Below are 15,857 nucleotides of genomic sequence, written 5' to 3'. Positions count from 1 at the left end.
AGTCGCGATCAACTTGAAGGTGATCGCTCGAGTGGCGACCAAAACTAGGAGCAGCGCCACGTTACGTCATCACCGTCGGTCGAGAGGGAAACATCAAATAGCTCCCCTCTCTCTCTCTTTTGGTGTTCCCTGAAAAGCTGTCACTCCCGTCACCGTTCACGGTGTAGCCTGCGAATTCATTTCGATTGCGTTATGAGCTTTTGCACAGAGGCGTCATTGTTAGCCAAGATATGCATGAGGAAGCGACGCACATAGATCATTGCCATGAAAGGGAAACAAGCACGAAAATGTGGCGAGTTGGTCTTGGGGGTGATGGTTGCAGCCTGGAAGAGCATAATAGGGGAAGAAGGCAGCGCAATTTTTATGTTCGCAGTTCCGAAATCGGCCGCTATGCTGCTTGGAAGGCCCGCCAGTCGATGCTCGCGCGATCACCTTCAAATTGATCGCGACTGTACATTCAAGGCGCAGCTTGCTAAAGCGTTGACGTGATAGCCGTTCATTGAACATTGGCACATACCGAGTGCTGTCATTGCACAGCTTACTAATGTGTCGGTTTGCTGCCCTCGATGAACCCTCGTGATGTGGAAAAATTTAAGTCTTTTTCGCTATTGTACAGTGTCACATTCCCAGTGGCATATACTTAGCTACCAAAATCGGTGTCAAAGACGTTCCTTGAAGACCAGCACAGACAGAGCGGAGTCGAAGTTTTTCTTCGAAGAGTGCCAGCTACCCAGTCCCGCACCTACAGTGACCCATGCCGGCGCATAGGAGAATTTATTGTTGAAGAGTGGCCCCTATGTATACCTTGCCACCTACTCAGAGAGCCAGATTAGTTCAATGGTTGGTTTTGAACTCTTGACAAAGAACAGCAGATCGATGCACTACCCATTCGGGTACGCAGTACAAATTTACCGAGGTAGGAGACAAAACGATAACGTAAGATCAGGACGGACGGACGGACGGACGGACGGACGGACGGACGGACGGACGGACGGACGGACGGACGGACGGACGGACGGACGGACAGACAGACAGACAGACAGACGGACGGACGGACGGACGGACGGACGGACGGACGGACGGACGGACGGACGGACGGACGGACAGACAGACAGACAGACAGACAGACAGACAGACAGACAGACAGACAGACAGACAGACAGACAGACAGACAGACAGACAGACAGACAGACAGACAGACAGACAGACAGACAGACAGACAGACAGACAGACAGACAGACAGACAGACAGACAGACAGACAGACAGACAGACAGACAGACAGACAGACAGACAGACAGACAGACAGACAGACAGACAGACAGACAGACAGACAGACAGACAGACAGACAGACAGACAGACAGACAGACAGACAGACAGACAGACAGACAGACAGACAGACAGACAGACAGACAGACAGACAGACAGACAGACAGACAGACAGACAGACAGACAGACAGACAGACAGACAGACAGACAGACAGACAGACAGACAGACAGACAGACAGACAGACAGACAGACAGACAGACAGACAGACAGACAGACAGACAGACAGACAGACAGACAGACAGACAGACAGACAGACAGACAGACAGACAGACAGACAGACAGACAGACAGACAGACAGACAGACAGACAGACAGACAGACAGACAGACAGACAGACAGACAGACAGACAGACAGACAGACAGACAGACAGACAGACAGACAGACAGACAGACAGACAGACAGACAGACAGACAGACAGACAGACAGACAGACAGACAGACAGACAGACAGACAGACAGACAGACAGACAGACAGACAGACAGACAGACAGACAGACAGACAGACAGACAGACAGACAGACAGACAGACAGACAGACAGACACAAACAAATAGCACTCGAAATGATAGCCCCTAAGTTGTTGCGCAGTTTTGATGGGCAAAGCCAGGGACAGAATAATCGTATCCATGTCAAGAGGCCTTGGTCGAGCTTTTCCATGTTTATTTGATATTGATGTCACCCTTCTCAGTAAGTTCGTCACTCATGCCGCAGGGTCACGACACGGACTTGTGTAGCTATTGCGAAAAAGACTGCTCGTGTATGCAACGTTAAGTTCAATCTGGTGATTGAAGGTCTCCAGGTCCATAGGCAATGTGACAGCCTTGCTTATAGCTCTGGGTCAATGTTGAAGAAAAATGGCAATCGCCTGAAAGTGAAGACGTCTGTGCAGTTCATTGAGTACATACCGCTTCGCCAAAGCTGAAGCCTCTCGTCTAGTGGAACATACTGTTATAAATTTTATGTGGTCATAGCCACTGTGGGTTATTTCATCAGCAACTTCGCTACCTACTAGACTACAATCTTCTGGAAACCACTAAAACGCTATCGCACGTCCGGTCTTAGACGCCAAATGGTGTAGGTATGCTAAGTCATGGGCGAAACTGTGATCCTTCGGTCTAGTGCTTTTCGCACACAGGCTTGTCATGTTGCTTTCTAGCCTGTGAAAATTGCCCATTCCGAATGAAGTTGCCATAGTACGTAGTTCATCGCTTTATGGGGTAACCACGTTTCACCGTCTAAGAAATGTTATCGCTCAGCGCCGGACGCACGTGCATATATCGGAAGTTTCTCGAATATTATAAGGGCTCTATCCGCCGTCTGTTGTCACTGGACCTTGTGTAATCTGATTGTTTGTATGCGCGACGCCAATTGTGTAAAACTTTCTGAAAGACACGCGGCCACCAGGGAATATTCTGGAACCCTTGCAGACTCATTTATAAAAGCCGCCGCGCTTGCCCCGCAGATCCGATTTCGACGATGGCCGACGGTGTTCCCCGCTGTTACTGCGCTTTCAGTGTAACGTGCTCTTGTGGGTACAAGTTCGCCCAATGAAAGTTAGTTTCGTCACTCGAAGGTTTACCGCTGTATTATTCACTGTCGCTACTACGTGACAATATATTGTGTAGAGGAGCCGTATGTGCCTGGTAGTGGTGTACTTCACGCTCATGAAGGCCAGTGCTGTCTGTAAGAATGCCGTTTGAGGCGTGTTTTTTTTGGGACTCTATTCTAGGAATGCACTTTCGAATGTGCAGACGTGACAGTATCATGGAGGGAACGGAAGTGGCATGATCTATGGCACCTATTTTGGTATAGTAAGTTCAATTTCGCCAACAGGTTGCCCGAATCCAGAATTGGTTTGCATTCGGATATTACTCAAGAAATTATTCTTGTTTCGAACCACGTGCTTAATACGTTTGTGGATTGTTTCCCGAATTCGTAGCACGAACGCCGAGACAAACACGCCGGGAATTGTTTCTTGCTGCTTCCAAGCTTTCATTCTTAGTTGGGGACAGTTGCTGCTGAATAGGAAGACTATAGCGCAAAGAGCCATTACCCTAAATATTGATACAGAACAGCCGCCACAGTGTGGCTCCACTGAAGAGGAGGAAGGCGACGTGTTCCGAATTGTTAGGGGGGCGCCATCTTTGTAACCATAGGCCTACGTGCAAATATGCTGTAAATAGCGTTCTGCATCAGCTACAGGTAACATTATCTGGTGGAGGCCTAAATTCCCCGTAGCCGCCATGGAGCTTCGCAGCAGTCGCAAAGCCGACAATGCAACTTCGGCTCCTATTTGCGTCATTCCATCTACACGAGCCTCTACGACTGACACCACAACCTACGTCACAAGTTTTTCCCCTCGGCATCCTGGCGCTTTTACCGGAGTCGACTGTCCTGTTTTTGACAAGTAGCTCCGCTTGTACGAACGTGTAACCACCACTCACATGTAGGATCCAGCTACTATGGTTGCCAACGTTCTTTTCTACCTCAACGGCACTCCACGGGCATGCTTCCAGACTCACGTAGAGAAGCTCACCAGCTGAGATCTCTTCAAAGAGAAGCTCCGTGACCTTCTTGGCAATCCGTTTGGTCGCGAACTCAATAGAAATAAGGCCTTTGCCCCAAGATTATGTTGACCTTGTCCTACGTGTTGTTCCTTCGCGACGTCTTGGCCCTTTGTAGCAAGGTCGACCCGAACACGTCGGAGGACGTTAACGTTAGCCACGTCCTCGAAGGCGTTTCTGACGACGTCATCAACCTGCTAGATACTATCCTGAAGGAATGCCGCCGTCTCGAGCATGCTAAAAGTCCCCGATTACCCCAACACATCACGCGTCTTCCTATGACGCATCATCATTCACCATCACTGAGAGAACCACCGTAGTTCTCTTCATCGTCATCGAGCTTTGCTCTCACGAGCTGATTCTGGGTCTGCATTTTCTACCTACTCACTCTGGCCTCATTGTTTGTTCGGCCAGCTCACTTCCCCTTGACTTGCTCTTTCTTGCTGACCCTGCGGACCCACCTAAAATTCGTTTAAGCTGCGTTGATTTTATTCGCCACCCGTCTGAATCTGTTACGCACATCGACTTGTTTTCCAGATCAGCTGTAACTGACGGCAATTACATGGTCACACCAATTCTGGTCATTATGCTTACACATGGTATTACCGTTCCGTACAATCTACTGACAATTACTGGCAACCGCTCCTGCCTTCTCCTTGTCAATTTCGCGCTAACCGCGCAAGTCCTCCCACAAGGAATCTCATTGGCTGAAATTAGCTCTGTGCAGGATGATCACGTAGAGCCCTTCATAGTCGATGGTTCTTGCACCTCGGCCCATAACGCGACATCATCCCACGTCAGTGGCGTCAACATGACAAAGATGCTTTCGTCTGACCCTCCACCTGCTCAAGCAGAAGCCCTCTGCCACGTTCATGAAAGCTGTCGCGACATTTTTACTTCGGCAATCACTCACTTTTACTTTGGACCTTTGCTCTTAGGGCAAACGTCCGTCGTGACAAATCACATAAATACTATAAATACTGTCGATGCAAACCCTACTTCCCGACGTCAATATTGTATTTCCGCGTCGGAACGAGCAATTATCCAACAGGAAGTTAAAACGATGCTTTAAAAGGACATAACCGATCCTTCCTTTAGTCGCTGGGCTTCTGCGGTGGTACTTGTCAAAAAGAAAAATCGATCGTGATGCTTTTGCAATAGATTATCGCCAACTGAACAAAATCACAATAAGAACGTTTACACTTTGCTACGTATTGATGACGCTCTAGACTGCCTGTAGGGTTTCACCTGTTACAGCGAAGCTGCATATGACTGGAGGACCCGTCCGTCCGTCCATACGTATGTTGCCTGTACGCCGAAAGCTTCGGCGTAACCCCATGCGCAAGTGCGAAAAAGAAAAAAAGAGGTGCGCGATCGGCTGCGCCAGTAGTAACGTCGCTGTTCTTCACAGCCGAGCGCGCGCAGAAGTTTCTATCCGTATCCAAAATGGGTGCGCCACGCGTGACACGTACTCTTTAGGAACAGGCACCTTTCGATCAGCAACGCCGCGAGCCCAGCCGGCAACGAGCTCGTCTACGCCGTGCCGATGCTGTAGCCTGGGCACAAGAACAGGCTTGTGCAACTGAGTGCAAGCAGCTATTGCTTACAGAGGGTCCATCCGCCTACCAAGCCGCCGTTTAATGAACCGTCGGGATCAACCCACTGATAAACACCGGGGCTGCACGTTTCAGCTACGCTGGTTAACCATCTGGACGGATCGCTTGCGCACAGATTTTTTTCTTCTATCGACGGACGGCTATTGGCAGATTGCCGTCGACGAACTGTACGTAGAGAAGGCTGCATTTGTTTCCCCTCGCGGTATTTAACAGTTCAAGGTGATGCCTTTCGGTCTCTGTAACACGGCGGCCACTTTCGAACGAAGGATGCACTCTTTGTCTCAGGGGTTCAAGTGGTCCACCGGTTTGTGCTATTTGGACGACGTCATCGTTCCGTCGCCCACATTCGGCACGCGTCAGGATAGTCTTTCAGCGATTCTTGTTGTGTTCCGCCGAGCCGGTCTCCAATTGAACTCTTAAAAATGTCACTTTGCTCACCGCCAAATCAGCTTCCTTAGACACCTCGTGGATGGAAGACGCGTGCAACCTGATCCGTACGAAATTGTCCTTTTGCAGTTTCCTGTCCCAAAGTCTACAAAAGACGTTCGTAGTTTTGTAGAGTGCTGCTCCTATTTACGGCGTATTATAAAGGATCCATTTTGTAAAGATGTCCTGTTCTCGTTGGGTCCGAATAATGCCGCATCTTTTTCTCATCTGACTACTCTCCTTACTACGCCTCCAAACCTGGCCTTCTTTGACCTGTCTGCCTCAACCAAAGTACGAACGGATGCAGTTAGTCGCAGAATAGGCGCAGTGTTAGCGCCATGCCAGTCTCGACATAACCGTAATCGGTTTATAGCTTACGCCAGCCGACTTCTATAACCCGCCGAGCACAATTATTTAATCACAGAGTGCGAGTGCCTTGCTTTGTGGGGGCGGTCGCATAGTTTCGTCCATACTTGTACAGAAGTTCATTCTTTGTCATCATGGACCATAACGCTCTCTGCTGGCTATCTTCGCTCAAGGGCCCTTTAGGCCTGCAAGAATATACCTTTTCCGTCGCATATAAGGGGGATGCTTGCACCAGGATGCAGATTGTTGGTCCCGCTACCCCGTGGAAGAACCGGTAGATGCCGCCGCCGTCGCTTATGTTTTCTCTGTGTCACAGCTGCTTCAAATGGGCAACGAGCAACGCCGCGATCCTTCGTTTCGAGCTCTCATCGGCCGGCTAGAGTCAACGCCTGGTGACGCCGCTCTCTCTGGATGCTTCTCAAAGAGAGGACATTATACCGCCGTTATTTTGATCCCCATGGCCCTGACCTTCTGCTCGCCATCCCATCACAGTTGCGTTCAGCTGACCTCCACCAGCTTCACCACGCTCCTTTGGCTGGGCACTTCAGCACCTCGCGCACATAAGAGCGTGTTCACCGTCGCTTCTTTTGGCCAGGTCTCGTCCGCTCCGTGCGGCGTTATGTTGACACTTGTGAGCCTGTTAGCGTTGGCAGAAGCCCTCCGCTCTTCCCCCTGAATGTCTCTGGTCAGTCAATGATCCGCACTTATCTCTTTTCCCAGTGGGTCTAGACCTACTTGGACAGTTTCCTCGCTCAGGCTGCAGATATAAAAGAGTCCCCCTTCGCTACCAATTACGCTACGTGGTACGCGATCACAAAAGCCCTCCCGACAAGTGACCCTACTGACGTCTCTGATTTTCTACTCTACGATATCATTTTAGTGCACGGTGCTCCACGCCAGTTACTAACTGACCGTGGCCTTAGCTTTCTCTCGGCAGTCGTCGAAGACATGCTCCGCTTCTGCTCGAAAATCACAAATTCAACACGGCATACCACCCACAGGCCAACAGCTTCACGGAGCACCTCCGCAGGACCATCACGGAGCCCCTTTCGAAGTACGGTGTGGCCGACCACCACGAGTGGGATCTTCATTTACTATAATGACGTTCGCGTATAATAAACCGCGTCGCGACACCGCCGACTATTCACCAGTCTACCTTATATGCAGCCGCCAACCAGTGTTGCCCTTGGACTCCTTGATGCCCTTGCCCGCCCGTTTCGCCACTGAATACGCACGCGACACGAACGCACGCGCCGATCACGTGCAGCACCTCACCCGTTTCCGTCTGCAGGCCTCACAGGACCAGCAGAGTCGCCTCTATGATTACCATGATCACGACGGGCACTTTTCTCCGGGTTCTCTGGTCAGCCATCCGCCGCATGGGGCTCTCCGAAAAGCTGCTGTCACCTTACACTGGTCTATACTGTATCGTGCGACATCAGATCGGTGTCACAGAGGAAACCATCCCCGGCCAACCCTCAGCATCATCGTCACCTGCAAGTGACATAGTTCACGTAGCGAGACTAAAGCCGTATCGCACACACCTTTCACCATGGCTGTGTAGCTTAAGCAGAGGAATAGTGCTCCTAGTACCGGGGGTGATGGTACGAAACAGCCACCGCAGTGTGGTGCCACAGAAGAGGAGGAAGAGGACGTGTTCCCGATTGTTATAGGGCCACTATCTTGGCCCCTGTTAGGCTACGTGTGAATGTATTGTAAATAGTTTTGTGCGTTAGGTACAGGCAACTAAGTTATGAAGCATCTCCATCAACCCGTAGTAGTTTCACTACCGGAAAATTTCTGAGTTTGCAAATTGGCAGTATTTGACATTGCATCGGATGTCAAATTTCATGTGCAGAAAACACACAGAGTATGCATTCAGAAGTGCCGTGTTTGCCGTGATTTATTCTGTAATTCAGCTGTGTAGTCATAAACAAGAGAAACTCCTAAAAGGAATGTCACATCACCAAACTTAAAAGCGGTTTCAGAGGCATATAAAGTGAGTTTTTGTGTGATTGTCGCGATAGAACACTCAGACAGTGTAGCCGTAAAAGTAGGCAGTAAAGCCCTTTGTAATACGCTGAAGTGTGTAGCCAACAGTGAAGTGCGAACCGTGTAGCCAACAGGATGCTTACTCTGCTTGACCTGTCTACCTTTCGTCCGTTATTCTCGCTTTTCTTCAGCCAGTGCGAAAGGCTTTCGTTGTTTTCTTGTTTCTGTGGCTGTAGTTTTTCTTGAATTCAACAAACTAGGTCCACCATAGTGTTTGTAACAAGAAAACTAAAGGAAACGTGCAATCCTATTGATTTTCTCATGCAGAATATCACGCTGCTTTACTACCCGCTTAAGTTGTTTTTGGACATTCAGACACATGGGAGCGATCACATCCCTACTTAGCTTAAGATCGACGGGATGTCTAACACCCATCAGCCTAACGCACTACGACGAATAGATTCGAATGTGTTTAAAGAATTACGCAGATTCCACGCACTGTGGGAATCGATGCAAGTGAAGCTTTCCGTGCTGGATGCTTTGATTGACGATAATTAGCGGTCATGTTGACCGGTAAGGCTTAATTTCTTGAACGTTTAGGCTAACACGAGAGTGGTGAGTTGATGTTAAACGTAACCTTGCGTGCACCACTGCTGCTTGGCTGCGCAGTACACAGAACACACAGGGAGAGGTGTTTGCTTAAGGCGTTGTTGTGCGCCATATTTTATAACTTTGAGAGGGTTGAGCGTTGTCATTGCGTCACATGGCAGATCGCATTGCAGCAGAAGCATTAAACTTGAATTAGATAATGGGGCTGTACCTGCCGAAACCACAATCGGATTATGAGGAACACCGTAGTGGTGGACTCCGGATTAATTTTGACACCGTGATCTCATTTAACATGTTCCAAAATCTATGTACACGTGCATTTTCTAAATTTGCCCCGTCGAAATGCGGCTGCCGCGATTGAAATCAAATGCACGACATCTAGCAATGCCATAGCCGCAAAGCAGACGCGGCGGGCACAGAAGTGTTGATTTGGCGGTCCACCGCTTCCTCACTGTCTCCTCAACCCTGCAGTTCGCTTCAATTATTGCGGCTCTCTTTCTGCGCGCCCTGCATAAGTTGCCCTCTTGACATATTTGCACGGCATTTATTTTTCGGAAATAGCAGCAGCGTACTGTACCGTACCTTGAACTTAAGCTTATCCTGTAACCCCGCAACCGCTGTCGTATAGTAGTCGGCTTTCCTTGCCTTCTCACGTCACCTCCCCCCTCTCTTGTAAAGGAACTGCCTCTTCCTCTCCACAGTTCTATCTGCGTCCCCTCGGGCCTCGCACGTTAGTAGAAACGGAAGCACTGCATTTTTTCCAATGCTTCTGAGAGGAGTCACCGATAATTACAGTTGCCAAGCGGCTAATGTGGCGACAGTCAGGGAGCTCCCGGGGGGTATTGCGCACATTCGACGCGGTAGGGTGAAAACGAGTTTCTTACACGCTCCTGTCATCTATAAACACACTCTGAAACACCCCCCGACACGGTGTGCGTGGCAGCAGCAGCCCACAGCAGCAGCAGCAGCGGCGGCGGTGGCGGCAGTGGGAAAGTCAAAAGAAGAGGCAAAGAAAGCTTCGCTTTAGAACCTGCTGGAGGACGCTTCTCAAAACTGCCTCGCCTCTGGACTGGAAGAAGCTATCAAAGAAGTGGCGCAGAGTGATGTGCGCACGCTCACATGCTCACCGAGTAACTCGAAATTCGACCTGGAGCTAGACCGACTTCGCGCGATTCATCGTCGCGCCGAACGAAGATACCGACGCAAGAAGTCCGTCGCACTCAGAATAATATACAGCGTCGCATCAATAACTGGAATTCGAGCGATGGAGAAAATATTGTGAGTTCCCTGAGCCTCGTCAACCATTGTCTCAAATATGGAGAACTGTGAGAGGCTTAGGTTCTATTCCGGAACAGCGCTTCCCATTCAATGCCCTAGCGTTCTTTCAACGCCGACAAGACCTCGATGTAGAGGAAGATTTCTGTGTTATGATAGCAGGCCAGTCAGTAGGTGCGAGTACCCTTGCCTTTAATTACGTTATAGGCACACGGGATGATTCAAGCATGGATCTGCCGTTCACCACTCAAGAGCTTGACGCGGCATTTGTCTTATGTAATATGCCGTCATCACCTGGTCTAGATGGTATATTTTACCGTGTATTGTGCCACCTCGGTGAACAGGCGCGATGTGCATTCCTGCACATATTCAATAAGTCCTGGCAGGATGGATACGTTCCTAAAGAAGGGAAGACCAGTCGCCTGGTACCTCTCCTCAAACCTGACAAGTCTCCTCTAGAGGTTACTTCCTACCACCACATCGCGCTGGCTAGTAGCATTGAGAAGGTAAAAGAACGAATGATCCTTGACAGACTTGAATTGTACCTTGAACGCTATGAAATTTACCCAGAAGCCGTGGATGGCTTTCGGCATCACCGATGTTCTGTTGACAATGTCATCGACTTGGTTACGTACGTTCAAAATCAAAAGGCGTGTAAGCGATTATCTGTTACCATCTTCATCAACATCAAAGAAGCATATGACAATGTTCTGCATGAGGCTATATTAGAGGCTCTGGAAATGGTTGGCCTCGGCGGTGGACACTAACTTTGGACGCGCCTTTTTTTAGATGTGTGGTCTCTCTTTGTGAATACGAAGACGGCCCAAGCTATCAACATTATGCACACCGTGGAGTACCGCGGTGTTGAGCCCAACACTCATCAACCTTGTCCTCAGTTGTCTCATCTCTACCAAACACAATGAAGTTGTCAATCTATGCCGATGACAGCTGCGTCTGGGCATCTAGTGTGACGCGCCCTCAAGTGCTAGCAAGGCTACAAAAATCAGCCACGTTGATATCGCCGTACCTTAGGGAACAAGGCCTCAAGATTTCTCCAGAAAATATGCATTGGTGGCATTTAGCCGGAAGCCAATGACTTCGTACGCCATATCCATCGATAGAGGAGGAGGAGGAGGAATAAACTTTATTTGTGCACAGCAGATTTGAGACCTAGGCCTCTACCTAAATGACGGCCTCGAGCCCTTGGGCCCTGGCGGCATCTTCGGCCTGCTGGATTGCCTTGAGTTGGTCTTCCGGTGCACAGCTGAGCAACGCGGTCTCCCACTGCTCTCTGGTCTTAATTATTTTTTTTCTGTGTGGGTGTACGAGGACAAGCCCAAACAATATGTTGTAGGTCAAATAATCTTTTAGGTAAGGACGTACAGGTTTCTAATCATCTATCGTGACCTCTGATGGAGTCCCCACATGGCCTACCTAAAGAAGCGCCTGGCAGCCATCTCTAATCAATTCAAGGTTTTTGAAGGAAAAGCCTGGGGTACTTCAGAACACATGATGATTCTACTGCACTGGACGACGTTTATCGGGTAGCTAAAGTACAGCTTGGCAGTGGTGACCAGCATCTATGGAACTAGCATCCGTACAATGGAAAGTGCTCAGGCTCAGAAGCTTAGGGTTTGCCTAGGGCTGCCACGATGCACATCAACATCCGAAACCATTGCAATTGCGCAGAACTGCCCAACCAAGACTCACATTGTTATGAAAGCGCTAAAAGCACATGTCAGGCACCTTGCTCGCGCCTCTCTCCACTAGATCGCCTCCCTGCCAGAAGACGTACCCACCACGTGCATCTTTTTGTCAGACGACACTGATTTAGCGTGTAATTCTGCCATCAGATTAAACAGCTGCAGCGAGAGCTTTACTTCCCCCTTGGTGCTCAGCTCAGGCACAAATTCGACTCACAATAGCAGGGATTCGAATGATGACACAACTCTCATTGCCAGCTCTCGAGCAAATTTCCTAGCTCTTGCTGTACGAACAATACAATGATCTAACTATTATATGCAGTGATGATTCAACCACAATGAACGATTCTGCAGGATAAGTAATTTTTCTGCGAAAGCCACCACCTTGAAGTTCAAGACATCACATCAGACTACATCACCAGCCACAGAGCTTGCTACTCTTCGTAGCCCATTACGCATAATTAGAGAGGAGGCACTTCAAACGTAGAGCATATTCAGTGACTCTAAGGCAGCGCTACATTGCTGGCTTTACGCCTTACGCCGTGGATCCTACTAACAACTAGTGCTGCAAATCCGAGAGCTCCTTCATAGCCTCGTCGAGCAAGGACACGACGTTACATTTCAGTGGCTCCCTAGCCACTGTAGCATGATGAGTAATGAACTGACCGATGAAGCTGCCCGATCTGCTCATGAAGACGGCATGCAGGAGCCAATCCTGCTGTCAAGAACAGATACAGCAGCGCAACTTCGAGTGCTTCCATATGATCCCTTACAATCGCTGTGGAAGACACTTAGTTTCCAGCACAGACGTCGACATCGACTGGGCCCGTGCCTGAATTTCATCATCCACCTCCATTTTCCCGACTCGAGACAACGGCACTTTACTGATTGTGGCTTTGTGTCGCATTTACGGAGTCGTTTCCTTTCCACATTGCATGGGAGGAAAGCGTTGCATGTGACCACTGGGGCGACAAAGAAACTATCGAACACGTTCTTTGTCATTGCCCCCGATACAGCGCAAACGGGCAGTCACTCGCGACCGTGCTGGCGGGTCTTGATGACCGGACACTTTCGGAGCCGACAGTCCTGGAACACCGTCCTATACAGTCATAAACGAGAAGAAAGGGCATTAACGGAGGGGCCCGATTTTTATCAGTCATATCATAAGAAGCCAACAAACACCGACACCCAGGAGAACATAGGGGAAATCACTTGTGCCTAATAGGCGGAACGGAAAGTGGATGAAAAAACAACTTGCGGCAGGTGGGGAACGATCCCACAATCTTCGCATTTCGCGTGCGATGCTCTGGCGCAGTTTTCTCATCCACTTTCTTGGATATTTATGTTGACTAGTAGAACCCCGGGACACTCAAAGACCTTGGTGGTCCTATACAGTCGTCACACCACAAGACGGTCCGAGTGGCCTGTTGGAGAGCTTTAATTCTCATGGACGTCCACGACCCTCTCTACCTTTTTTTTTCCGTTGTTTCGCCTTTTCTCACCGCTGTTGTTTGTCTTTCATTTCCCCTTGCCCTTCTCCGAGTGCAGGGTAGCAAACAAGAGGCTTATCCGGTTAACCTCCCTGCCCTTCCTATCTCGTGTAGCTATCTCTATCTCATGCAGTAGAAGGGCGATATACATATGAACAAACACGCACACAAACACACACACACTCATACCCGAAAACAAGCATATATATATATATATATATATATATATATATATATAGAGAGAGAGAGAGAGAGAGATGAGAAGCACAACTTCGCTGCTTTCTTTGGTTCATTTACCCAAAAGTATCTGTCGCTGGACCGGCCGAAACTGTTGTTTAAGTAAACCGAAGATAACTACGATGGTGTGCTTCTCATCATTCTATATATATAGGGGGGTTCTGGGGGTGTGATTAGTGAAATATATATGTGTGTAAATGAAAACAGCGTTAAGGTACCACAATAGCTCACCTGTTCTCCTAATGCTTTTCCGTAGGCTTTATCAGCTACTACCGCAAGCACGATCACTGAAATATACATCAAGAGCATAACCAAACTTCTTTTAGCACATAAGTTTACTTATGGAAGTCGGTACACCTTTTAATTTTACACTTTGAGAACACTTTAGCATAAGGATATCTGAGTTTTATTTAGCATATATATATAGCGCGATTCACAAACATGCCGAACGCAAGTGTTTATGGTTGCATGAATCAATACAAGGGAAATATACACCCAAAGTTTTTTTTCGCTGGAGAGGTGGTGTACTTGATCAACCCAAAGTGAAACTGGGAGGGCAGCCACTGATAATGTTAGCTTTGTACTATAAGAGACGATGGATGACGATTAGAGCATCGGCCCAAACTACGCGCATTTGCCACGAATATCTAACAGCACATGCCTTCTTCATTATTCACGGAGCTATAGAATTTGCATTATAACCAATCTATTTACCCTCAAACAAGCGCAAATGAGCTCACATCGCCATTAGACTGTACTTCTTTTTGAACTATATCACGAAGTTTGCTTAGGGGCACGGAGCTTTTACATTCGTTATTTCGCAAATTAAAGCGGCATTTTCCAAATTGTTGTTCTCCCTATAGCTTTGTAATGTCACATGGTTAGGTGTTTCACCGAATTGCGAAAGCTTGCGAAGCAATTCTGCAGTGTATTTAGAAAGATGGTTTGTTTTTTTAATGAGAAAGCATTACATGTCTCATGAAGCGGAAAATCCCGCGTTATCAAGCCATGGGGCCAAAAATGGCCAACGGCGCATAGAGTAAAAACACACTTTAAAAATTGCGCGGATACACGTCATATTTCTCAGGGAGGATTCTGTACACAAAGTAAATTACTAATTTTGAAAAGACAATTTGGTACGATTGGGTCTGGTTCGGTATCTAAGTAAGCCGGGCCTCCGAAGGGGGGATGAAGGGCGAGGTCAAGATGAGCACGTTCGCCTTCGTTTATGAAGTTGTAAACATCATTTTATTCACTGCAATGAGAGCCTGTAGTTGGTATGTTCCAAAGCGCAGTGTAGCTTTAACTCATATCTGGAGAGTAGCGCAGCTGTTCTTGCCAGTTGGTTTACTTAATTCATGATCCCAGTTATTGTGCCATTGATCTATAAAACCACTGAAACTATTTCATATCTTCCTTCTGCGGAATGCTTCATATCCATTTTATGCCTTCTTTGGATGATCGAGTATATTAGACTCGGAGTCATAATCTCCACGAGTGCTTCAGGGCAAACGGCGGTCAACGTATACAAGGATATATTTTACTAGAAAAGAGCTTATGGAACCACTTATTTTAATATTAGGCTACCTTGTTCTCGTAGGGAGCTGTCAAATTAATATGAAAGCTGCGCCCATGCACTGACTTACCACAAAGGACGAGCCGCAGATTTCTAGGGCACCCCATATTCCCCAACCTCTCCAGCTTCCACTACAACCTTGCGCGCTTGAATTAGATTTTGAACAAACAAGCAAAGCACAACGCACGAAGAAAATGCAAACTGGCCCCCGCGAAGTCCGCGCGGGCATGTTAGGTAGGAATCGGATGAACTGCTTATATTTTGCCCCTCTACTTTGCCATCAAGATGGAACCCCACAAACTTACGAAAAAAAAAAGATGTCATCCAACTCGGCTTAGACTCTCGAACAATTCTGATATGTGACGTGGGAACAAATTCACGTGCTAGTTTGCCTTTTAGGTTTTTACGTCCATAAAATTAGTCTTGCACCATCGTCTTATATAGAAAAGAAAATACATATTCTGGCAGAGATGAAGGAACTATTGGAAGAATAGCGGGAAACAGAGCGGAACAAATCATAAAGTTCGACAATAAGATGATAAGACAATAAGACAATAAGAGCAAGTCAAACAGAGCGACCCTGACAAGACAAATCCTGTGGCTTTTTTGTTTTTCCAAAAATGTGAGTGCTCGTTCGTCGGGTCTTCAAATAGCAAACGATATTGACAGCACAATC

General features: G+C 48.1%; 1 protein-coding gene across 2 annotated transcripts in view; it reads right to left on the bottom strand.

The window, feature by feature from the left end:
* LOC129385822 (uncharacterized) overlaps positions 1-15,431 on the bottom strand; it is a 35,427-nt gene extending 19,996 nt beyond the window's left edge. The window contains exons 1-2 of one of the 2 annotated variants that reach the window (XM_072289282.1): positions 15,252-15,431; positions 13,837-13,892 (exon numbers count right to left, since the gene is read on the bottom strand). In XM_072289282.1, the coding sequence (XP_072145383.1) occupies positions 13,837-13,892; positions 15,252-15,288 (93 nt within the window). In that variant the 5' untranslated portion in view covers positions 15,289-15,431. The remainder of the gene's footprint in view (positions 1-13,836; positions 13,893-15,251) is intronic. The other variant, XM_072289281.1, reaches the window with a different exon arrangement.
* Positions 15,432-15,857: the final 426 nt, after the last annotated feature.

The sequence above is a fragment of the Dermacentor andersoni genome, chromosome 7, assembly GCF_023375885.2.
Source record: "Dermacentor andersoni chromosome 7, qqDerAnde1_hic_scaffold, whole genome shotgun sequence".
Classification (NCBI taxonomy): Eukaryota; Metazoa; Arthropoda; class Arachnida; order Ixodida; family Ixodidae; genus Dermacentor; species Dermacentor andersoni.
Note: the sequence above shows the minus strand (reverse complement) of the source record. Positions and strands in the feature narration are given on the sequence as shown.